Below are 23,984 nucleotides of genomic sequence, written 5' to 3' on the forward strand. Positions count from 1 at the left end.
AATCAAATCTTGAAAAACATTGCCTTACCGATGGCCATCACTGCACTTCCAAACATCGCTTTGACTGGGGAGAGTTTAATAACAAACACCAAGTGATGTATTACAGTAAATTACATCTCTCTTATCATATACTGCCTTTGGCCAAGTTAGTTTATGATTTCAAAAGCTGTAGAAATCTAGACACCATCGAAGATATATGTTACGGCCAACTGAACAGGAAACAAAATGCTTCCCAGTTAGCTCCGTGTTTTCAAAGCAAGTTGTCTTTTAAAAAATAAGAAAGCAACCACTTCAGATGCTGTAACAGCACTGAGAAAGCAATCTTTTTCCTCTCTTCGTTCCCCACTGGCACCATTGTAAATTATATCATTAAAGGGAGGAACAAAAAATCAGCCTGAAAAAGAGAGAGAAAGGAGCTATGGCTATAAAGTGTACAGTCTGTAGTCAAGCAGAAGCAGGGGCTAGTTGCAGGGCGAGACCCAGCTGTGCACCCCACAGCTCGTGAGGGCAACGCCGCAGTGACAGCAGCTCTGCCGGCACTCTGAGAAGGAAGGAGCCTTCTCTGCACTGAGTTTTCCAGCCGCGCACAGTCAGAGAGGCTGTTTCTGCTGGCCCACAGCTTGCAGGAGCTGGGGAGCAGGTGCCCAGGATGGTCTCGCTGACACCCTCATCGCCAGGTCCTGGGCAAGCCGGAGCAGCCTCCGGAGGAACACAGGCACATATCGGGGGCTTGGGATTTGCCTGACTGAGTGCAGCCGCTCAAAGACATGGGAAACAAAAGCTTCCCTTTGTAAATTGGGAAGAAATTATGTGAAATTCACCTCAGAAAACACCACGGACAATCAACCCATGTTATGCCCGGTCGGTTTTACTTCACTGTGATTTATTCTGTATTTGTACTTTGTCAAACAATCTGTCAGCAGCACACAGCAAGTACGAGAGAAGAGTGGTTTATAGCTGTTTATCTTATTCTTTGCTGTTATTGTGACAGTACCAAGCCAGGCCACTTGTAGATCAAGCACCACGCTGGGCTCTCCAAGAGCACAGTGCAATTTTCAGTTTGCTGGTTTCATTTAAAATATTCCTTTTTCGTGATTATTGACTTAAGATGTGCCGACGGGGGAGAAATAGGAAATGAAACTGATGCAGCTCTGAAGTGAAGCTGCCCATATCAGTAGCCAGCGTTGAGGGTAAACAGATCAAGAAAAGTAAACAGGTGGCAAATAGTATGTTCCGGAAGGGAAGTGATATAAATGACTCGGGCGTCATTTCGTGTGTTATCACTGGCAACACAAATAAGAGGTTTTGATTTTTAAGTATGAGGTTTGTGCAGGCTTCTCCTCTTGGAAAATGTATAATTTGCTTTTCTCTCTGCAGGCAAATCACCTTGGTTGTTTATTTAAGTGTGACATATTTATCAAGCCAGAGCCAACAGATGAGCTGCTGTCCCGAATTCCACAAAAAATCACTCACGTGCTGGCTGAGCTTTGGGAACAGTTAGATGACTAGTTCCGCACGCTTTTAAATTATCCCTCCGTTTGTTTGCTGCCAGGTACTGCACCAAGGATGGAGAATGACCAGTCTCCCACCTCGCCCCAGCAGGACATCCAGGGGCAGAGCGGGGACAAACCTGTCGCCAGCTCGCAGCCCCCCGCTCCAGCCCCCGCGGAGCAGCCCAGCACCCAGCCCGAAGCAGCCGTGTGCGACATCTCGGAGGAGCTGAGCCGGCAGCTGGAGGACATTATTAAAACCTACGGGTCTGCTGCAAGCCTGATGGAGAAGGAAAGCGCCGCTGCGGGAACTGACAGGCCTGAAAAGGGAGAGCCAGGCAGCGTGGAGGATGCGGAGTATGAAGATGCAAATGAGGAGAGTGAGAAAGAGAAGCTGGCTCCTGGGGATGCTTCCAGAGCAAAGGAGCCCAGCAGCAGCAAGGAGCAAAAGCTGGAGAAGAAAATCCTGAAAGGCCTAGGCAAGTACTTATGTACTTATGCAGCCCTTCTGCGAACAGAAGTAAAACTTCCCTGGTCCTTTCCAATGTTAAGCTTCTGCCGTGGATGATAGGGCCTTCTAGTTACCACTGAAAATTACGGTGACAGTTATAACTTTTCTCTAACTGACAATTATTTTCAGCAGTCACCCGACAGATACATGTAGGCTGTATCAGATATTAGTCTTTTTAAAAAGACAAAAGTTTAAGATTATATCACACAATTCTGATATACCGTCAGGCCACCCAAACTAGTTAGCCAAAGCTATGAGACTGATGACACACTGCGGCAAGTTGCTTCTTAGACAAAGGAAAACCTGGCCTCTCATTTGTGCCTCAATAAATTTTTTCTCCCCCTGCTGCCTCGGGTATGACTTCTCAGCGGTCGTAACAGTGCTAATGGTGCTACTATGTGGCGTGGGAATCTGCAGAACAAATTCACTGTCATGCCAGGCTAATTTTCAGCTAGCAGACCTCTGGACTCACCACGGACTATATGAAATAAGGCAATACGCTTATTCTCTCTGAGCACAGGGCTTTGAGAGCACCTTGGCCGCGGCAGGGCTCTCTTAGCTGAGCTAGAAAGAAGTCTCAGCGTGTTTTTGTAAAGTATGTCCTTTCTGCTGGGCAGCCACTAGAGAGCAATGTAGTCACATCCCAACCTAGCAAACGTAATTTTTTTTTCCCTTCCTACATTTAACTCCCGACAATTTTCAGGCCTCTCCTTTGCATGAGAACCCAAACCCAACCGCAGATTAAGCCTATAGAAAAATCACTGTCGGACGTTCTTACAGACGAGGGACTAAGCATAGGACAGAGCAGGGATTTTTTTCCCCAGATTCCTTGAATGTCCAGGAGAAAGAAAGTTCCTCAGTTTCTATTGCCTTGGCTTTGGTGCAGTTATTGGTACCTCTCCAAGACCAGTGAAAACACTACCAAAGCACAGTTCTCCAGCTGCACTTGCAACAGTTTTCACTCCAGGATTTTATTTTAGCTCTCTTCAACTTATTTATACTGGTGCTGTAGAGAGAACTTAGTGTGAAATAGTGGATTTTCCCCACAGGCAGTACTCCTGGACTGCACTAGACTTGAAGTAGAGAAAGTCCAGCCTAAAGCAGAAAGCAAATTTGCTCTCACAGCCTTGGGTAAGAGGAGCATTTGGAAAAGCACAGCCAAGCCCCTGGCACCACAGCCATCCTTATCTCCAGGGATGCCAGGGACATTTTGTATTTGATGAACAAGCGGTGTTCAAGCTCCAGCTCATACTCAGTGCTGAAATGAATGCCAAGAGGTATCAGAAGAGAAGCGATACGTAAATATCTATGCAGTGATTTGGCTATGCATGCCCAGATAGTTATTAGACTGTCTCTGGTATCCACACTCTCTTCACCAAGCCAGGGAACTGATTTACACCACTATCATGTAGCCCAGACCTGGCTGGCATTACCTGCTGCTCTCTCGTATTGTTTCCATCCACACCATAGTCTCCGTACCTAACTTAATTTTCCTTATGTCTTGTATGGGTTGAGCAGCATAGGAACTGAGTACACCAGCTTTGATCAGTTTTTGCCTGCAAAGAGATCTGGTTTCTGTGCCTTTGGAGTCCAGGCCCTTTCCATCCTATTTCAGTCAAACATGCCATATATGTGACCCAGTCATGTTACGAAAACATTAAATGAAAATCAGATTATTCAGAACAAAAGTATTTCACAGCCAGTGCTTTTGCTAGAAGACAGCACATTACTGAAGGCTGAAATGGAAGAAAATTCAAGCATGTTTGCTCTTGTGGGGAGAAAATCCAACAGGAATTCATAGCAAAATTATTCCTTTCCTTCCAAAATTTCTCATTTCTCCCTGAGTTTTTATGGATTCATGCATCAAACAACCAATTTCATAACAGTACATTAGCTACAAACTACCTCTACCATCAAATCTCTGCTTCTTTTTTTAAGGGAAGGAAGCCACCCTACTGATGCAAAGCTTGAACAAACTAAATACTGCAGAGGAGAAGCTGGACCTGCTATTTAAGAAGTATGCTGAGCTGGTTAGTACAGCATTGGTTCTCTTCTGTGCAAACTGTCTATATGGGAAGGTATAAAAACCATATGCCATGCAGCATGGTCAAACCTCATGTAGTAGTAGCATCTGTCCTGTTAAGTGAATCCCAAAATAATTCTCAGGGTTAAATAATCGATTATGTGTGAGAAGGAGGAAGAAAGTAAAAAGTGAGGAAAACAAGCTGGACTTTGGGTTCAAAAGTTGATGAGGCAGAATATTTGTACTTGAAGGTAAATCTACCAAACCAACCCACACTGGAGACTAGTGTCTAGGCTCCTGCCTTCCCCTTCTGCAAGGAGTTTTGCGTGCCTCTGTATGCAGGTGTTGCTTTAAATTATGTATCAGTGATTTAATCAAAATGAAAATAATACAGGGCTTAGTATAAAATGTTAGGAAGCAGAAAATCAGAAAATAGAGAACTGAGGCTAATTGGGAGAGAAACCACAACATAGTGAAATGAAGAGTCAAAGGCCCTGCCACCATAATGTCACCCCTGTACCAACACCAGCTACCTGACTCTGTTCTTTCCACACTTATGATGAGTTATTTTCAGACAAAGTATAAGTAGTTAAAGGGCCCTATGGCCATAAACTGTGGAAATCTTACAGATGGAAAGGCTGCAGCATTTTACAGTTTGTAGAGTACTGAAAAATGTGCCAAGCAGAACATTGACTTTATAATTGGCTTTATGCACAGATTTGTCCACATCTCATCATAATGTGAAGTTCAACTTTCCCTTTTTTCATGTAAAATCCTCTGATTTAATAAATTGGGCTCAGGTGGTTTATGGTTTAGATTGTGCTTAAAGGGACTTCATGCCCACAGATTTGCTGAAATAGGTCATCTTCTTCCTCTACTCTCCACTGCATTCAAGCATCATTGGAGCACTGTATAAAACAGGGGCGATATTGCCACTAACACATCCAGGAGAAAGGTGCTAAAACAAAAACACTGCACATTTGTTTTTGACATCCTGTGCAATGTCACTAAAATAAATTATTTAATAAATACGCTAAAAGTTTGTTGGAGAAAGCCTTACACTGCTATTAAACTGTTAGCACATACCCTGGCACAGTCTATAGTGACGGGTACACCAGAAAATGGAAGGCATCAGGGAAGGGCATGGGCTGGTGTGAAGGAAGCCGTGCCTGCGGGGACATGGGAGGAAGACAGCATAGCCAAGACAGCGTAGCGTGGCACAAGCCGCACCACGCTACTCGCCATCAGAAAACATTTTATTCACTAATACTGCTGTAGGCAGAGTGGTTGGGCTTAGTAAAGCAGACTGTGCTGTATTTTAGCTTTTGCCTACAAATGGCTGTTGCAGAGTTGCTTGTGACCAGTTTATTTTCAGAGGTCCTGAGGGTCTCACAAGTGCTGGGTGCAAGAACTACACACTAACAAATAAATATGTTGTCATTGTCTGCAGTGGGGTCAAGATAACACTTTTTTTCCTAACTTGAGGGTTTATCTCTCTAGGTCAGACTTCCAAAATCAGAATTCCTTCTATTTGTAGTTAATTTTAGCTAATATTTCATTCATTATTCTTAAAAATTTATCATTGGTGGCCCTTTTGTCATTCCTATTTAGCAGTGAATTCCCTTCTTCAGTGCAGAAGTAACAACATGTCTTAGACATTCCTGAGAACTTTGAGATACAGGTTTCTAGCACAAGTCCTTTTTAGGGGAAAAAAGAGCAGAAATAATGCTTGGAAAATTTCTCATACCATGATTAAGACGTATTTTATTCTAAGCCCCCTATCTCAAGAACAGCTTGAGTGAATCATCTAAAATTTGGATAAATCATTATCCGCTCAGCACAGGCTGCGCATGCAAAATGTGAAGCAAAAAGAACTTTTTTTATGTTTTTAAAAGGGAAGGGGAAGGGGCCAAAATCAAGCTTATAAAGGAAAACAAATCGCAGCCTTAATTACAGAGAGGCTATTTTTTCCCTACAATACTAGAAAAATTATTTCAGCTAGTGCAGCTTGATTTGATGCAAAAGCCCCTATTCTGATCTGCTAGGGTAAAAACACTCAATACACGTGCTGAAAGTTGAGCATAAAGTGTAAATATGCTCCAAGCTGGTGATTGCATTGTTTTGTGGTATGCCTAGCTGTGGTTTGATTGATAATACACAGAGCTCTGTACTGTAAGCATAAATTACAGAACATCTGCAGAAAACAGATCCTCAGGCAGAGAAAGTGTAAAATACGATGCCTGTTGACTGTCTTGTTTGTGCTGCACATCATTCCCCTGCACTCACAGACTCTCCCAGTCATCCTGGGGTTAATAATTGATACTAGTGGTACCATATTATTAGATAATGTAATCTTAATAGCAACTATTATTATTAAGGTTTGCACATGGTAGGTCATGTGCTGCTGTTTTTCAACCAGAAAACATCCGGACTTCAGAAATGTCTTACAATGTATGCACGCCTGTAATACAGTGAGGAGGGTTGCTGTGCATTGGAACGGGAGAGGAAATGTTTTAAAAGCTTCAGGGGTGAAATGCTGCTTTGACATGTCTGTTATGGTGTTAATGTGCAGTGCAGGAAGTTTTTTCAAAACAGCCAGTAATAAGCACGTGCCAGAAGAAATGACCAGTTGTTGTGGGAACTGCTATTCTGTTGCTGCCCTGCGTCCCCCCTCCAGATACGCCCTCCTCGCCCCCAGCCCTCTAGGGAAGGCAGGAGCCACGCACCCACAGGAACGGTAGGTTCCCAAGTGAACGTCAGGGACTGTCCATATTTTCTTCAGTGATTACATGGATCTGAAGAGCCTGAAAGAGGTTTGATTCCCTGCAACCCACCCCCATTGATGATGGGACCTCCAGAAACACAACTGATTGATAGACAGTCCCACATGTGCCTGCGGGCAAGAGGAGCCTGACAAGAGGAGGTGCCCCCGCGTCGTTTTGGGGAACTCTTCCCTGAAAAGCATTCTCCTCCATCAGCAGCAAAGCCCCCCACACAGACGGCATCCCTGGTCTCCAGCACCTCTTTTGCTGTTGTTTTTTCCAGCAGGTTCCTGGGTATCTAGGAAGCCACTTCTTTTTTAGGAAGCCACAAAACAGAACGAGCAACTGTTGCGTTATCTTATGATCTGGAGAAATCTCACCACATAAAGTGCTACCAGCTGCTCCAGCTCCTAATGTTGAAACAAAAATAAAACCTCACAGCTGCCCTTCAAAGAAATTCAAACCAAAGAAGGAAGGGCTGAAATGGTGTGGCGAGTATTAAGAATTATGTTTACTCACCCACACTACATTACACTTGGGACTGTTGCAACGAGCAGGCTTGGGACTCCCTCCAGGTCGCTCGCTCCTCTTCCATTAGCGCTGATAAATACAAAACATTTCCTAAGAGGTTAATAAAGTGTGAATACTTTCCTGAAAGCAAAAAAGCTCATTTTCTTTTCTTTCCTTTTCCTCTTCAATTTGTTTTAATCCCCGTTCCCTGCCCAGCTTGAAGAACATCGTGCTGAGCAGAAAAAGCTCAAGTACTTGCAGAAGAGGCAGGCCCAGATCACCAAGGAGAAGGACCAGCTGCAAAGTGAGCACAGCAGAGCCATCCTCGCCCGCAGCAAGCTTGAGAGCCTGTGCCGGGAGCTCCAGAGGCACAACAAAAACCTCAAGGTGAGTGGTGGCCTTATAAAGGTATCTGGCAGTGGGGGGGAAGAAGATGCTGATGCCTTCCCGTCTTGCTCTAGTACCAAATCAAAGGGACCTTTGCCTCTGCATGTGAAACATATAATTATATATACGCTCTAATCTTGAGGCCAGTATACCAAGACCCCTTTACTCCTCGTTTGGAAATATCCAAGTGCTTTGGAGCATTGAGTTCGCCCACATTAGCTGTAAGGCCTTCTTACGTTAGCAGGAAGCTCAGCACAGGAAAAAACAGTGGTGCCAACAGACCAGCTCTGCCGAATTTGGCATGGCAGGTTGCACTCTGCCCCCCAGCCAGGCCAGTCACCCAGCACAAGGCTGGGCTGTGAGAAGTGTCCCTGTTGCTCCAGCTCTCAGCCCAGCTTCAACCATGGCTGAAACTGGAGAGGGGGTGGCACAGGCACACGTCCCCATCCTGGGAACAGCAAGCCAGGGCTGAGCTGGAGCAGGCAGCTCATCCAGAACATGTCTTCCCAGGTCCCTAAGGCTGCAGATGCGAATGCATGTGCATAGCCAGAATAATAGGAACACCAGCTTTGCTCCAGGGGACTCTAGGACATTTGCCAGGAAGAATGACAGGAAGAATGCCAACACTGTTTGTGGAAGTCACAAGCATCAGTTCAAAAAGGAAATTTTCAGGAGTGTCAATAGGCTGGGATCCATATACCATGTCTGCCTATTGCTTGGTGCATCACAAAATTTAAATGTGAAATTTATAATATGATTACGCTTCTTGAAAAATTTTAGGTTTAAGAAGTATATTTCTGTTGTGATCCTCCTTTTTTTCTGAGTACGTTAGTGATGGTGGTGTTATTATTATACAAAAAGCCTCTGCTTTGATCTATTCAAAATCCTTCTTTATGGGGTTATAGTTATGTATAGAATTACACATATGAATTCTCAGCAGCAAAAATTTCACCTGATATAACCTCTATAAACTGTAACGGATTTTCATTCATTTCCACCAGCTCAAGAGTGGGCCTTCAGGGTCTAGCTCTGACTTTCATTGTACGTTGGTAAGAATATAGCTGCAAGGGAGAAAGGCCACATATAAACTCAAACTGTGCACTAGTAGAAGGACAAAAGCAGTTTAACAGACAGTTAAGAAAACTAGAAGCAAATCTCTGTGTGCTCAGTTATAGTAGCGCAAAACTGGTAGTGTCAATTAAATTTGTGCCTGTCATTTGTACCAAACCTGGTGCATATTGAGCTATTCAATATTGATCCACACTGATTTACCAGACCGTCTTTGGGCAAAATCTTTCAACAGAAATACAAGCCAATTTTAAAGTGATTTAAGAGTACAGTGTACAGTGCTTTGCATAGACTTAACTGAGATTTCTAAAACAAATCATATCAGTGGAACAAATAAGCAGAAACTGAGCTAGAGGAAAAAATGAATTCTATTGAGAAAATGTATTTGGAATAGGTTTTGTTGAATTTCCCAGCTATCATATGCTTATTAATGTCAATATTAGAGAGCATGGTTTTTCCTTTCTCTTTGCATATAAATACTTCATTACACATTTCATCTTTACATTTAGGAAAGTCTCTTTCCAACATCTTTCCACTTGTTGGACTGTTTTACTTTGGGACTAGGTCCCCTAAATAAACCTATCAATTTCAGACTCTGTTCTGATTTTTATCCTGTACCTATGCCAGGTGAGCCAGGGAAGGTACCTGAGCTGATCTTGTAGCAGGAAGAAGTGTTCAAATTTTGGCCACATCTTTCTAAGAATTTGGAGACCTTTTAAGAAACCCAGAGTACTAGCTTTCCTCTGGTTGCTGGGCTTTCAGTGTAAAAACAACAAAGTTAAACAAGGCAGTAAGACAAAATATACTTGCAGAATGCATGAGGATTAAATTAATAAACAAAGGTATTCAATATCTGTATGAGTTTTGTCTCTCTAAGAATGTTAACATAATTCTTGGAATATTTGCCTTTAAGCTTTAGCTCCTGGACATCTGTGAATCTCCAGAATCTCATCTTCTGTTTATTTAAATGAGTGCAATTTTCTTTCACTTATGACTGTACTGAGAGGGCCCAAAACAGGAGAATCCATCAAATGTTATTTTCAAAATCTCCTGCTTAAGTCATTTTTATTTTGGTTTTGGCAGGACAGAGAAGCTGATTCATAATTTTTTAGCACTTGGGTTTAGCACTTCTGATTATATTCCAAAGCATGGAAAATAAAAACTGTAGGAGATTGTGTCATTTCAAGAGCAAAGGAGAAACCTGGCCTGTCCAGATCATGAACCTCCTCTGACTTGCCATGTGGTACATTATATGCACATCACGTCATGTAAATGTCGTCTTCACTCATCTGGTATGTGGAATTCCCATTAAGTGGAGATCGGTGCAGCCAAGTGGTGATGAATATGCAATGCGGTGCTGTGCTGAAAATCCACAGTGCAGAGTAGAGAAGAAAAATTTCTGGTTAGTATTGGATTCTGACCTCAAAATTTTACTTACTTACAGTCCAGCTATTCAGATTATTTCCTTGCAGTTACACTTCACAGCAGAAAACAGATGTTAAATTCTCCCTCCAAGAAAAGCATAATAAATGTTCGTGAAATAGCAGAGTGTGTTCCCACTGCAATAGAGAGTAGCTCTGCTAAGACCAGCAGCGACTCATTTCTCTGCATCGTGTTCATGTTCTGCCAGTTATCTGGCAGTTTGGTGGCTACTTAGCATCTTGTAGTGACTTGAACATCTCAGGTCCCTTGTCCTTCCTGCTACCGGGCATTAAGCAATGACTTTCATACAAATGTTGCAACAGTCAACAGCTTCAATTGCAGGCTCAGCTCCAAACTGCAGACTTTGAGGCTTAGACCGTGCTGCCTGGGAGTGAGGAGAACGGATAGTTGACAATGAGGAGTCCACGCTCATATCGTCTCGGCTGATATGGCTTCAGCAGACCAACAGTCTTCTTGACTTGCCCCAGAGAGAGAGAGGAGGACCAGAGACAATCCTGCCCTTATATTTGCAAATTATCTCACATTCCGGTGATAAATCCCAAACTGCAAAATACCCTTGTCTTAATTTTAAAAGGTTTTACTCAATGCATTCTTACATTTTTAGCAGTAAAACAGGGGAGTGATATCAGTGTTGCAGTAGGACACAAGAATATATCTTTGATAGGGTAGATATGGAGCACAAAGGTTAAGAAAGGGCAGAGGAACAACAGTTTATGGCTGGACTTTAGTCTTCCACAACTGGAAATCTAAAAAGAATTTACAATGCTTTATTTTTCTCACTAAAACTGAACACTTAATTTAAAACTATTAAAGAATAAGCACAGAGTGAAGCAGCTGGCAAGGCCTAGCGTGCTTTACATGTTATGAATTAACCATGATGATGCTGAGAAGTCACCACCCCAAACACCCTCTGCTCTGCTCCCTACAACCAAGCAAGCCAGGAGCTCTGCACTCTGCACAGCTACTTCAGCTGTAACATCAGTAACACAAAGCATAAATCAGTCTTCAAGCCTCCAATTAGGGACAAAACTTAAGGATCTTATTTTACATTATGGGATCTTAAAATGGGAAGGACTAAGGAACCTCTTGGAAAAAAAGTGTATTCTCAGGTTACGGGGACAGGTATAAGCAAAGGGTTGGGGCTGTATCATTGTGATAATAAAGCCTGGGTCATGCTGATGGTTTGAGGGTTTGCCAGACTGTGCCTGCCCAGGCGAGGTGGGTGAAGAAGAGCCAACCTCGCAGCCCCGGAGCAGAGCTGGCAGGGAAGCAGGGCTCTGCTGGTGGCACCATGGGCATCCAGCCCCCTCCCTGGCTCCAGTGCAGGTGCAGCCTCAGCCATAGGCTTTCACAGCTAGTAAGGGCTCAGGTTTAATGCAGACACCTCCAAAGACCCATCACTGTTCCCATGGTATTATCAGTAGCACTTCAAGATTGAAACCATATTACCTTAGGGACCAGGCACCAGCCTACTGTCAGCTGGGCACTGGCAGCGTCGCGGCCAGCTCGATGGCAGGGCAGAGCCTTGAGGCACAGAGGGGTTTGTTTCCTCGGGGCAGGCAAGAGGCAATGCCTGCAGGTCTCTGCGCAGTGCCGTAGCCACACACCCGCCTTTCTGCTCAGCCAGCTCCTCTCACCCACACCCACCCTTAATCTGTAACTGGGATATCAAGGATTTAACAAATCACTGCCGTATTATGAGGAGCTCTCTGGGACACACCCCAGCCCCCCAGGCAAATATCCTCCTCATGTATCTTTTTCTCCGAAGCAGAAGATGTCAAAAGAAATATTGTGCCCTGCAACTAAATGCTTCCTGGCTCAGTGTCTTTAACCATGAATCTTTGTATTGTCTCTGTGCTCTGTATAATTATTTTACTTCAGAAGAGAGGATGAGCAGGAAATAAGATCCTCTGAGTAACACATGCACGTTTTCTTTTTTTACATTTTCATGATTGCTACTCTCAGGACGTCTCGTTTCACCTTGTAACAGAACTGTGCAGTGTGACTTACGCACAATCCACCAATTGTTTGTTTTATATTCAGCTGGATTTATTACTCCAGAGAGCTTTAAATCACAGCAGTGATGTGCTATAACACCATTTGGTCCACTGAAACAATAAAGTATTTTTGAGGAAGGATGTTTTGAAGCCATAGAAATAGGACTCCAGACATGCAAGTTCAATTTCTCACTCTGTCTTTGACTTCTTGAAGTGAAAGCACCTGGTCACTCTTCTCCCTGCTCAGGGCTGCACCTATACAATGGAGAACAAAGAGGCATGAGCAGTTTTTTAAACAGTGTATTATTGGAGGTAAAATGGAGTTCTGACTCGACCAAAACTGTCTAGAAATTCAAGTTAAATTTGCCAAAGTTTCAAAGAAAAATAAAAAGGATGACATTGTAAACATCCCCTTTCAAAAGAAAATTAAATGTTTAATTTGGGGAATGCTAAAGCAGTTGATTTAAAACACCTTCTGAGTAGCATTTTAAACTTTACTTTGGAACAGCATTTCTGTTTCAAAATTGTCCTAAAAAGAGTTAAACAAAAAGTAACAACAAACAGAACACAGCTAAATTTCTGGTCAAGCAAAATGTTTCAGGCTAACTCAAAATCATTCTCACCAATTAAAAAAAAAAAAAAATTAGAGAGCTTCTCTTTCATCTTGCTGCAAATTTTGTGTGTGTCCAATTTCCAACCCAGGTACTGAACCAGGACACCCCGCCCCCCCCCCCCCCAAGTCATTTGCCCAGCTCCACCTGAAATTCTTTCTTCCTCTTAGGAGCAAGAGTCCTTCTGGGCTCACACTCTGTTTTACTCTGTGAGTACGCACACACGTTCTTATGTAAACTGCAGAGCACGGCAGGGCTTCATGGTGATTTCTGTGCACTATGGTATTATTAGCACTAATGGCTCCAATACTTTCCTCCCGTCATCCAAGGCGTTGTCACCTCTATCACTCCCCGGTCAGCAAAGGACAAGCATCCCCTACCTTGAACAGCAGGTGTCCAAGATCAGGCTTGTGTTGTGCATGCTAAGTAGAAACTGGGTCGTTTGGTATTCATCTTACTTTAAGAGTAGGGCCTGAATCAACACGTTTTATGTCACATTCATGATATAAATTATACTTCATTAGAGTCAGCTAAGGCTTTGTTCAAGTATATTTTATAGAAAATATCCATATGCAGTGTTATCAGACATTTTTATGTAAATGACTATGCTAGTTGAAACCTTATTAGAGTATGCTATTTGCATGCTGTGGAGTGGATTCTTAACATGGTTCTGGCATGATTTGTAACTACAGCAGATATGGTCCTAGCCACTGTACATCAGGATTACATTCCCCAGAAGGGCAGACTGCCCTGGAAGCAAATGAGTAGGGAATAAAAATAGTCTGTATTTCTGGATCGAAAGCAATGAATCTAGATTCTTTCTGCATTGTCTCTTGTATAAACAAATCCAAAACAGCATTTCAATAATTGGTAAAAAATAAAAAATCCATCGATCTTTCTCCAGGCAAAATTCTGATTCTCTGCTTTAAGTCTGTAAGAAACAGCCCACAAACTTTCCTTGATTCCACCACTTAATAAATTAGTGCAAATGTTGGTGTCAGTTAAAAACTTAGGGAAGGAAAACTGAGGAATTGGGAGGGATTCTACAGAAGGTGATGGATTTCCCTTAAAAATGAAAATCCCAAAGACCATAAATTTGATATGAGGATTCCTAGTTAAAAGGAGGCATTTTAAAGGGTGATTTTTTAATTCAATCATAAAGAATTTTGATAAAAGAGCTTTTGACTACTTCCACTAAATATCTTCTTCCAAAGCAAAAGCTGTGCTGCAGTATCATGAATCAAGACGTGCATGTATGTCCCCTTTTCCAGGCTTGCTTTGATCTGAAACTCTGCTCTACATCCATCTTTATAAATGCAAATTCTTAGTTCCCTAATTTTTTCAAGGCCACTGTGTAATTTGCTCTGTAAATTTAGGATCATGCCTAATGCTGGAGCAGATGAAAGCAAGAAAATCTCCAAAGAGGAATGCAAACATGTATAATCCTTCAAAGGGAAGCCTTATGCTACTCTGAAACAGTATCTTTCTGGAACCGCTTATTATGCGTCTTTCTTGCATGACTGCGTTCTCTCCCATTTAACAACAGGAGGAAACAATTCAGCGGGCACGGGAGGAAGATGAGAAGAGGAAAGAAATAACTAATCATTTCCAGGGCACGCTGAGTGAAATCCAGGCTCAGATCGAGCAGCAAAGTGAGAGGAACATGAAGCTCTGCCAGGAGAACACGGAGCTGGCAGAGAAGCTGAAAAGCATCATTGACCAGTACGAGCTGCGGGAAGAGGTGAGAGCAATGCCCTGGCTGCCTGCAGGGACAGGCAGCAAACCCAGCTTCCCTGGGGGAAAGCAGAAAGCATTGCCAGCCTGTCCTCCCCGCTGGCTATCGTTCGGGTGTCTCATGGAGGTAACGAGGGTAGCCCCCACCACGCTTTGCCATCTGAGCGGGACGATGCATGCAGCGAGCCCGCCAGACTCCGCCTGGCAAACTCTGCAGGCAAAGAGTTGCTTGGGCCAGCACCCTGCCTGCGGCACCCACAGCAGCCTTGCCACCGTGGGGAGCGGGGCTGAGGTGCCGAAGCAGCAAGGTGTGCCAGCTGCCTGCTAAACTGCCCCCCGGCCCGCTCACAGCTCCCACAAATCCCAGGGGACCCCCCCAGCACCCCTTTCCTGCTTCCCCCTCCAAGTCCCCACCGAGCACCTCCCAGCTCCCATCTTTTTGGACAGCCTGCTCTGCTGGTGATGCCGAATATACTTTTGTTCCCTCTAGACAGAGGTTGCTGAGAAGGGCTCTGATGTAAATGCTTTGACCTTTCCCCAGAAGCAGAAAATTAAGAAGACAGATAAAGGAGGCCCTTTGCATTGGAATAGATTCTTCTTTGCAGGCACAATGCTCACCATAAGATCTAGCAGATAATAGACAGATGGGAAATTATTCTTTCTGTAGACATTAGAGTTGGTCAGAAAATTTTGACACAAAAAAACCTCAACGGTAAAATGCCAAACTACCTGCTCTTTTTTTTCATTTTATGACAAACACTAACAAATATCACAATGGGTCTTTTTATTGCTTCTAAATACATTTGTTATGAGCCTCAGTGCAACCAGACAACATTATCTTACTGAATAAAACATAAGTAATCTTTCCTTACAATCTGGAATGCCCGATTCAATACATGCATTTCCGAATCTGTTGCATCATATATGAAGTCTTAAGCTGAATGAAGGAAATGGATGTTCCTGCCTTGTGGTTTCTATGAGAAGAAAATGTAAAGCAGAGGGATGTGCTCAGAGTATTTGCTCCTGTGAATTTTATCTAAATGAAGCAAGAGTGAAGAGGGCTATCAGCAGCATTTACCTCCTGAAGGTCACCATGGAGCCAGATATTTTATGGACCAGAGGAGGCCTCTGGTTCATCTGGTCTGATCTCCTCCACATCCCCCCACAGGCCCTCCAAACTCACATTATGCATGTGAGACCAGAGCAAAGGTGATGTAGGGGGGCTTGTATTTACAGAGAGGACAATATGAACTGTGCACATGCTCCCAGGTACTGCAGGTGCAATGTGTCTTTACACATTTATCCATACAGTGGCTTAGATCCACTGGCAACTTAACAGCTCCAAAAAAGTGTGTCACCTGCATATTTATTATTGATGATCAATTATTCGATCTTCAGTTATGTTGGATTATACTGATGACTTCATACGTAGACCACAGAACGGGAAAGATACTAAAGTGTTTTTTTTAATTTTTTTTTTTGCTATAATAAATCAAAATACGTAATGTAAACAGGTTTCCCTTCCCATGCAAATTCTGGTACAGTTTGTTCTTATCAGCAGTGTAGTTTTTAGTAATTGCAATAGGTTGGGAGTCTTCCTGTTTTGCAATGTTTTTTACGAGTATTCCAGTATATAGCTGTACATGCATGAGCATGAAGGTCTGTGTACACAATTAAACCTGCACATTCAGCAGAATTTATTTTCTTACAGCACCTGGATAAAATATTTAAGCACAGAGAACTTCAACAGAAACTGGTGGATGCCAAGTTGGAGCAGTCTCAAGAAATGATGAAGGAAGCCGAGGAGCGACATCAGAAAGAAAAGGAATACGTACCTATCCTTCTAATCTGTCTGTCTTTTATCTAACTTTAGGCCAAAACAAGCCCTGCATGCTATTTCACTAATATATTGCTTCTTCAGGTCCGAGCTGGGATACAGTAGCAGAGATGTTTTTATTGCTACTGTCAATGCTTGATGTAAAGGAACAGCCCCTGAAAGGCTGCTTTCATTGGCATTTACAGCTTTTGAAGCAAACTGCAAGAGCGGTAGGTTAGAGCACAGACTGCTCTAGCTAACTCACCCGTTACTACACAGTTGATTTGTCGTGACATTGGGCCAGGTGATGCCATTAGTTTTCAAATGGCTCTGATATTTGATACTCCATCTCTCCACATGATAAATGGGCACATTTAAACAATCAGAAATGAGAACAAGAACATGGGATTAAAGTGCGATGGCTGAAGGCCGGTATCCCCCCAGGCTCAGAGCCTCCCCAGATGTCCTCCTGTGGGTCTGCTTTTGCCAGCAGAGGAGGCCACAGGAGCTGCTTGCTGGGACGGAGCCTCCCCTTCTCTTTTGCAGAGGTTCACCTCCCCACATTGGTCTGCCAGTGCCTCTTCCAGGCAGGAGGGGTCTGGGGCCATTCAGCAGCCTCCTCTGCCGTTTCTCCCTACCTGGCGGAGGGGACAGCTCTAGCAGGAGGACAGCGAAGAGCAGGAGGGATGTCCCCTGCAGGCACAGCTGGGATGGGAGGAGGACACTCCTCCCTGGTCTCACGTATTTTGCAACTCAATCAGACCAAAATAATTTTCTCAGGCTGCCTGGTATTTTCACAGCAATCCTAACATCTACAAAGGATCGGAGTTCAACACTGACATCTAGTCCCTCTCCTCAGCGGTGGCAGCAGCTGAGACTACTCAAGGGGAGAGACAGGCTCTCATCGGCTGGAAGAAAGCTTTAGTTTTCACCAGCCCTCCAGCTAACTCAGAAGCAGCATGAGAGAGCTCTATAAAGAGGATATTTATCCCCTCTCCGTATCTGGAAGCAGATACATTAGCATAAGCATGGCCAAAGTATCATAAAATATGGATGCAAGTGTGGGGCTCTAAGCCCTGTAGGTAGAGCACCAGGGAAACACAGCAAACACCTCTTACCAAAACTTGCCTGTAAGAGCATTTATCCTCTTTCTCTGCACTGATCTTGTGGCTGGGACACCCACTCCTGCTCAGCCTTACTCCCAGCTAAAGAGTGAGGGGGAAGAAGAGCTGGGGCTTCTCCGTGTGCACATCTGTGTGTCACTGCATGACAATTTGTGGTCCAGCTGAGTCTTCCCTTTCACTGTCAGGCCTATGTAAAGCCAAACCCTCAAATTTCATTCATGACAGTCGATTCTTGGAAGATTCAAACCCCAAGGAACATTTCTAAATATTCCCTTAGAACATTTAGAAATCCCTTACAATGACAAAGCAAATTTGGGCTTACTTTACTGCAGTCACTGGGAGTTTTGCTACTGAGTAACAGATTCCAGATACTGGGGGGGGGGGGTGGGGGGGGGGGGAGTGAAAGACAGGGCATTGGCTCTGTGGAAAAGTGGCATATACAGCCTTATATCAATGACCTTTCTTTCTGTGGCTCACAGAATATGCATTTTGGGGTCGCCTGCTGCCTGTGACTGGCCCTGTTTCTAGTCAAACCTTCTTTGTGTATTTATTTTATCCAGAACTGGTATGCACAGTTTTGTTATTTTCATTTCTTTTATAGCAGTGAAAGTTATCACCATCTACATTTGAGAGTGGGAGATTTTCTTTGTGGCTTTGCTGTATGTATGACTAGCACCTATGAAATAACAGGTTTGAAAACAAGCTACAAAGTCTTTAAGTAGTGGGTGTATAATGAAATGCACCATATGCAAAGAATAATTTTCACACTGTCCAAGCCAATGCTCAAAACCCCTGCCTTTGAGGTAGGCTGGTGATGTATGACTCACCTCAGAGCAAGGTAGATTTAGCTGAAGAACTTAAGTGACCAGCCAAAAGCCATGCAATGAGTCAAGGCGCAATTAGCATGTCGTGATTTGTCACAGGTAGCCCAGCACCCAGAGAGCTGGCCTACACTTGTCTCCCACCTCAATCATATTCCTGAGCTCTTAGTCCCACCCACCCAGCTATTGTGCTAGTGTCTGTAGGAGTAATGGGTATATAAGTATGTATGAAATCAAGGTGGTTTCGATGGAGTCCTCTCCTTTAGCTGTATCTTTCCCCAGCTCAGTAATGTGCAAAGTCAGAGCCTTACTGCATTTCAGCATCCTGTCATTTGAGGGAAAGGCTTTTAGAACTATATGCCAGTTCTCTCCATACCATATTTTACATCACTGTGTATGATTTTTGCTGCAGGATTTTGAAAATGTCTTTAAATGAATTTTTTCGGGCATTCTTTTATCTATTTTATTACTCCTTGAAGGCTAACTTTGATGTCTTCCTATGCAGTTCTTCCATGTAGGAATCTTTGCCCCTATACAAAACTTCTTTATCTCAGACAAGGAGAGATGTTCCCTCCTGCAGCCTCTGTACATCACATCTCAATAGGCAGGTCATCTCATTGCTTGCACAATTCACTCTACATGTGCAACTAAGAATGTGATTCCCTATATAAGGAGCAACGGCTCATACTGTGTGGCCTTCCCAAAGGGTCAACTTTACCTAAGGATGCAATTTTACTATCATCCTATAACTGGTCAAAGCTACTTGGACTTCCTCCCCATACCATACATTTTTAGCACTTGTGGTACAAACTTTGATGTGCAATTAATTGCAGTTTAAAGCCTCTGTGGCTTTCAAGTATATGACTGGAAGGTATTGATCAGATTTCTACGTAATTGCAATATGCAGTCTGGCAGCAAAAAGGGAAGCTTAATTTTCACTAAGCCATTCCCTAGATCCATGTCATTAAATGGGAATGTATGTTCTTGGGGACCAGCTCTTTTAGTCCTGAGCATGATGTGACTGTCTGGGCCTCCAGCAGCTATCATAGCTCTAATAATACAGTGTAACATCACCACACTTCACTGAAGTGTTGCTTTGTAAACACCACATGAAATATTTATTCATTTCTTTATACTTCAGCCTCCTTGTTACCACTTCATAGCCTATTAATAAATGTATCAGTTCTCCTGATTTGTTTTCTCCCAGCTTGGTGTTTGCGGGTGACCTCAGGCTGCATAAGAGTGCTTACTAATTTGAGCGAGCATCTCTGTGCCTTGCTTCCATTACAGAAGAGTTTATTAACTCTTGGATTTTTACTGGCTGCAGAAGCTATGTGGGTCAATAAGACAGGAGGATTTCATTAACAGACAAAAGAAGCAACATTTCTTTGCCTTCTCTGTCCATCTCTTACGCCATGACAGAAGACATGGTGCAGGAGCTGGGACATTTTCATTATCCCAGGCACACTGGGTATGAAGGTAACCCTAGCTGAGATTTAAGCAATACAGATAAAAGCCCAGTTCTTGGAAGTAATGACTGGCCTAGAGACTGGGTAGCTCTGAAGGTTTTCAAAGCACTTTTCATTAAATCATTCAAACCAGATACCCTATAATTCCTAAAAAAAACCAACCAAACAAACAAAAAGACCAAAACAAAAACAAAACCCAAACAAGTAGATATTGAAGAAACATGAAACATAAAAATCCAGATTTCATCGAAACTTAAAAGAAAATTCATTATTTTTGTGTGTGTGTAAAACACACATTTCTTCTCCCAAGCAAACAAATGCATGAACTGATGCTCATTTAACCCAGGCCTACTCATACCATCTCTTTTTACTGGCTATGACACAACCTATTTGAAATTTTAGTCAACAAGATCTAAACTCAAGAATTTGACTTACCTCCATGGAACCAAACATCAAATTAAATTCTCAAAATAAGTATCAAGAGGCAAGTATAAAACAAACAGAATACGGTATTTCTTCATACAATGCATACTTGAGCTGTAAAACATTCTTGTCAAGGAAAGTGTAGATGGCAAAAATTCAGTGGGTCCAAATCAAAAGGCCAAATTGATGGAAGAAGTATTTTTCTAGAGCTTTTATATATGTGTGTGTGTGTGTGTATATATGCAAAAAGTCTAATTCAGATAGTCTCTGTGCCACAAATAGCTGGAAACAGGGAGGGCATTCATTATGTTGTCCAGTCAGCATTTTTAGGGTGCACCCTCAGCTCTTTTGCCAGGTGGTATTCAAGTAGTTTACATGTGTTATTTCCAACAAAATGGTTAGAATAAAAGTTTTTACTAGGGATCAAATACATTTTCTGCATGTGGTTCTACTCACCTTTCACTTCTAATATGAGAGTAGGATCTATTGACCTACACAGTACTTCTCAATATATTTTCAGAGCCCAACTGTGCTGTTTTAAACAGTACAACTTAATCCAACAGAAGAAAGTCCTGTGGTAAACTAACTTGTTTATATCTCATTTCTCAAGCTATCATTAGCATTCTTTTTCTAAAATACATTTGGCTTAACCAGTAAAATGCTCTATAAATGTTTGTTAGGCGACAGGCACATTTCTTTAACACTTCAGTAAATGTTTCCTGCTTTCAGATTAAACCAATTGCTGGAATATTACTACGCACTTTGGAAGTGCTGACTCAGAACTGCAGCCTGCAACAGTCTCTGTACACCTCATTCCTACAATTCATGCAGCCTCGACCGACCCCCCCATCTGCAGCCTGTACATCAGAATGTCATTTTGCCAAATACCTTGAAGCCAGGAATCACATCTTCCCAGGAGCAGCCAGGGATGAAACTGCAGTCAAGCTCTTCCTGGACTGCCTCCTTGAGCTAAGTGAGGCATTTATCACCCTGAGCTGGGATTCTCCGCTGATGGCATGTCAATGCAAGTGGAGCCCAAAGATAACAGACACCAGTAAATGTATGCCATCTACTATGCATTCCCTTTCTGAAAGCTCAGAGATTTTTTGAGGCACGTCTGACTGTGACAATACCTGTATGCTAAGTCCTGATCATTAATGCAAAAGGGAGCTTTCCATTTACTGGAGAGCAGGAATTCGGCCAGAGCTGCACTGAAATGAAAGTGCTGGAGAGTATTATAACCACTCTCTAGAAGTCTGATGAAGATATGGTTAAATACCACACTTTTTAGAGCCCACTGTACTGCACACTTCATTCCAAGTGTTTTGAACTCCTATTCAAATATGCCTTTGGAAACCAAATGCCCTGTCCCACGTCTCAGGATAGCACTAAATAGTCTGTCTTGCCTAACTCCTCTAACTACATTCAGCTGAAAGTTAGAGCACTCCTTATCAAGGTAGTAGTGGCAGAAGCATAGGTAGCTCGAGGATGAGCATTTCCAACTGATAAACTGGAGACCTAACAATTTTCTCTCTGTTGCCCAAAACACAGCTCCTGAACCAAGCTGCAGAATGGAAGCTCCAGGCCAAAATGTTAAAGGAGCAAGAGACTGTCCTGCAGGCACAGGTGACGTAGGAGAGGTGATTGCATGGTGTGCCTTTGTTTCCCACTTTTTAACCCATGAGGCCCATTCCAGGTAAAGTATCTAAACTACTTTCTATGTGTTCCTTCTAGCCTCACTCTACACCCCATAGACTACTGCAAAGGAAACAGGTTATTTTCAAGCCAACTGTAAGATAATGCCCATACTGCAAATCATACTGTGGCAAGTGGGTTGTTTAGTCTGGAGAAGAGAAGGCTCTGGGGAGACCTTATCACGGCCTTTCAATATTTAAAGGGGGCTTACAATAACGATGGAGAGAGACTTTTTACCAGGGTCTGTAGTTATAGGACAAGGGGTAACGGTTTTAAACTAAAAGAGGGTAGATTTAGATCAGATATAAGGAAGAAATTTTTTACTATGAGGGTGGTGAGACACTGCAACATGTTGCCCAGGGAAGCTGTGGATGCCCCATCCCTGGAAGTGTTCAAGGCCAGGTTGGACAGGGCTTTGAGAGACCTGATCTAGTGAAAGATGTCCCTGCGCAAGGCAGGGGGGTTGGACTAGACGATCTCTAAAGGTCCCTTCCGACCCAAACCATTCTATGGTGCTATGATTTATGAGTGTTTACAGAACCCAACCACACAACAAGGTGTGTGCCTTGGCTTGATTATTCACTATAACTACCCTTCAGGCAGGTTTCTAATCCAGCAAAGCACTGGAGTACATACATATCATGAAACATGTTTACTAAACTGGAGCTGATGTGCTCATGTGCTTTTCTGGTCTGGGGTGTGAAGGCAGTGTTTTCATTAACTTTAGTGGGAATTCTGCCTACTAAGAGCTTATACAAAGGGGCCTCTAGGATTTCAGTGTTTAGTTGGAATTTGAAACATTCGATAAAATAAAATTACTTGCCAAAATTACACTAAGAGTCAGGCTGGAGTGAAAGGCAGTAAAAACAAGAAACAAGCAGTATATACTACACTTTGAGAGCAATGCAATAATCGACCTTGAATACGAGTGAGAACACTAGATGACATGCTGGACTTTCACACCAAAAAGAGACAGCATTGGTAGATTTTCCTAGACTTACAGAAACAGTCATGTAGGTTTAACTTCTTTGACCTGTCTGTGAGAAAGGTCCCCTCCAGCAGAGCTTTGGGGTGGGGGGGGTGGAGGTGTCAGTCCTTCAGCCCCTCTGCAGCTGCCCATCTCCTCACCCATCAGGAAGCCCCCTCCTAGTCCTTGCTCACAGTTAATCGTACTGCTAAGATGTTCCAGCTCTGCCCTTGTAGATGGTCTAATTCCTACCTGTTGAGCAGTGAAGAAAGGCTAAATTGATAACCTGGAAACATGCTAAGAGGGGTTTTGTCCTTTACGTGTTTTTTCAAAGGCTAAGATAAGCCGGTAGCACACCAAAGGATATCACATAAACTGCTGCTGACACCAGTTTGACAGGTTCTGCAATCAAACCTCAAAGGCCTCCAGCTGAGTCTGTCCTGACTGCAAACCTGCTCCCAATTTTCTCAGAGTGGTTTTAATTAAACTTTTATGTTCAACCAGAAAGAGCTTTGTATGCAGGCAGACCTCTGTAGCCAGTTTAATGAAACTGAAGGTATTGATAAAAGCTAGAATATATTAAGCATACATTTGAAATGGTAAAATTGTTTTTAGAAAAATCCAAACAAGTCTGCAAAGGCATTGATAATACATGTGCCCCTTGCAGACTTGTGTAGATGAAAATTAAGTGATTCACTTGCTGAAATGAAACATGCAGTTAGGTGTTCTGCTCAAGTGTGAGAGCTCTGTCACATACACAGCAGCCTTGATTTGGAATTACTGTGAATAATAACATTATTATTATTATTATTATTATTATTACCATCAGTATGGTAGCACTGAGGGGCCTCCCTCATGGACCAGATGCCATCGTGCAAGGCGTTGTGCAAGCGCAGAACAGAAAGAGCATAAAGAGCTCCTTGATGCAAACAGCACAAAACAACAAATAGATATTAACAGAGGAACAGCTGCATGGAAATTATGAGAAGACATTGGTCAATGGGATAAGGAGAAGCCATAATATAGCCCTCACTGCCTGCTATAGCGAGTGAGGTACCACTCCATTTTAAAGGAGGTGAACACCTGCTGCTTCCTCGAGCTGGAAGGAACCAGGGGACATCAGCTTCATGCCA

General features: G+C 43.0%; 1 protein-coding gene across 1 annotated transcript in view; it reads left to right on the plus strand.

Moving 5' to 3' along the window:
* Positions 1-1,552: 1,552 nt before the first annotated feature.
* The window catches only part of TXLNB (taxilin beta), a gene marked incomplete at its 3' end in the record, with an annotated part of 28,775 nt that continues 6,343 nt past the window's right edge, over positions 1,553-23,984 (plus strand). The window contains exons 1-6 of the mRNA XM_082307316.1: positions 1,553-1,981; positions 3,940-4,031; positions 7,513-7,683; positions 14,349-14,543; positions 16,248-16,367; positions 21,741-21,815. Of these exons, the coding sequence (XP_082163442.1) occupies positions 1,567-1,981; positions 3,940-4,031; positions 7,513-7,683; positions 14,349-14,543; positions 16,248-16,367; positions 21,741-21,815 (1,068 nt within the window). The 5' untranslated portion in view covers positions 1,553-1,566. The remainder of the gene's footprint in view (positions 1,982-3,939; positions 4,032-7,512; positions 7,684-14,348; positions 14,544-16,247; positions 16,368-21,740; positions 21,816-23,984) is intronic.

Source organism: Platalea leucorodia (genome assembly GCF_965183815.1).
Source record: "Platalea leucorodia genome assembly, chromosome: 3".
In the NCBI taxonomy this organism is placed as follows: domain Eukaryota; kingdom Metazoa; phylum Chordata; class Aves; order Pelecaniformes; family Threskiornithidae; genus Platalea; species Platalea leucorodia.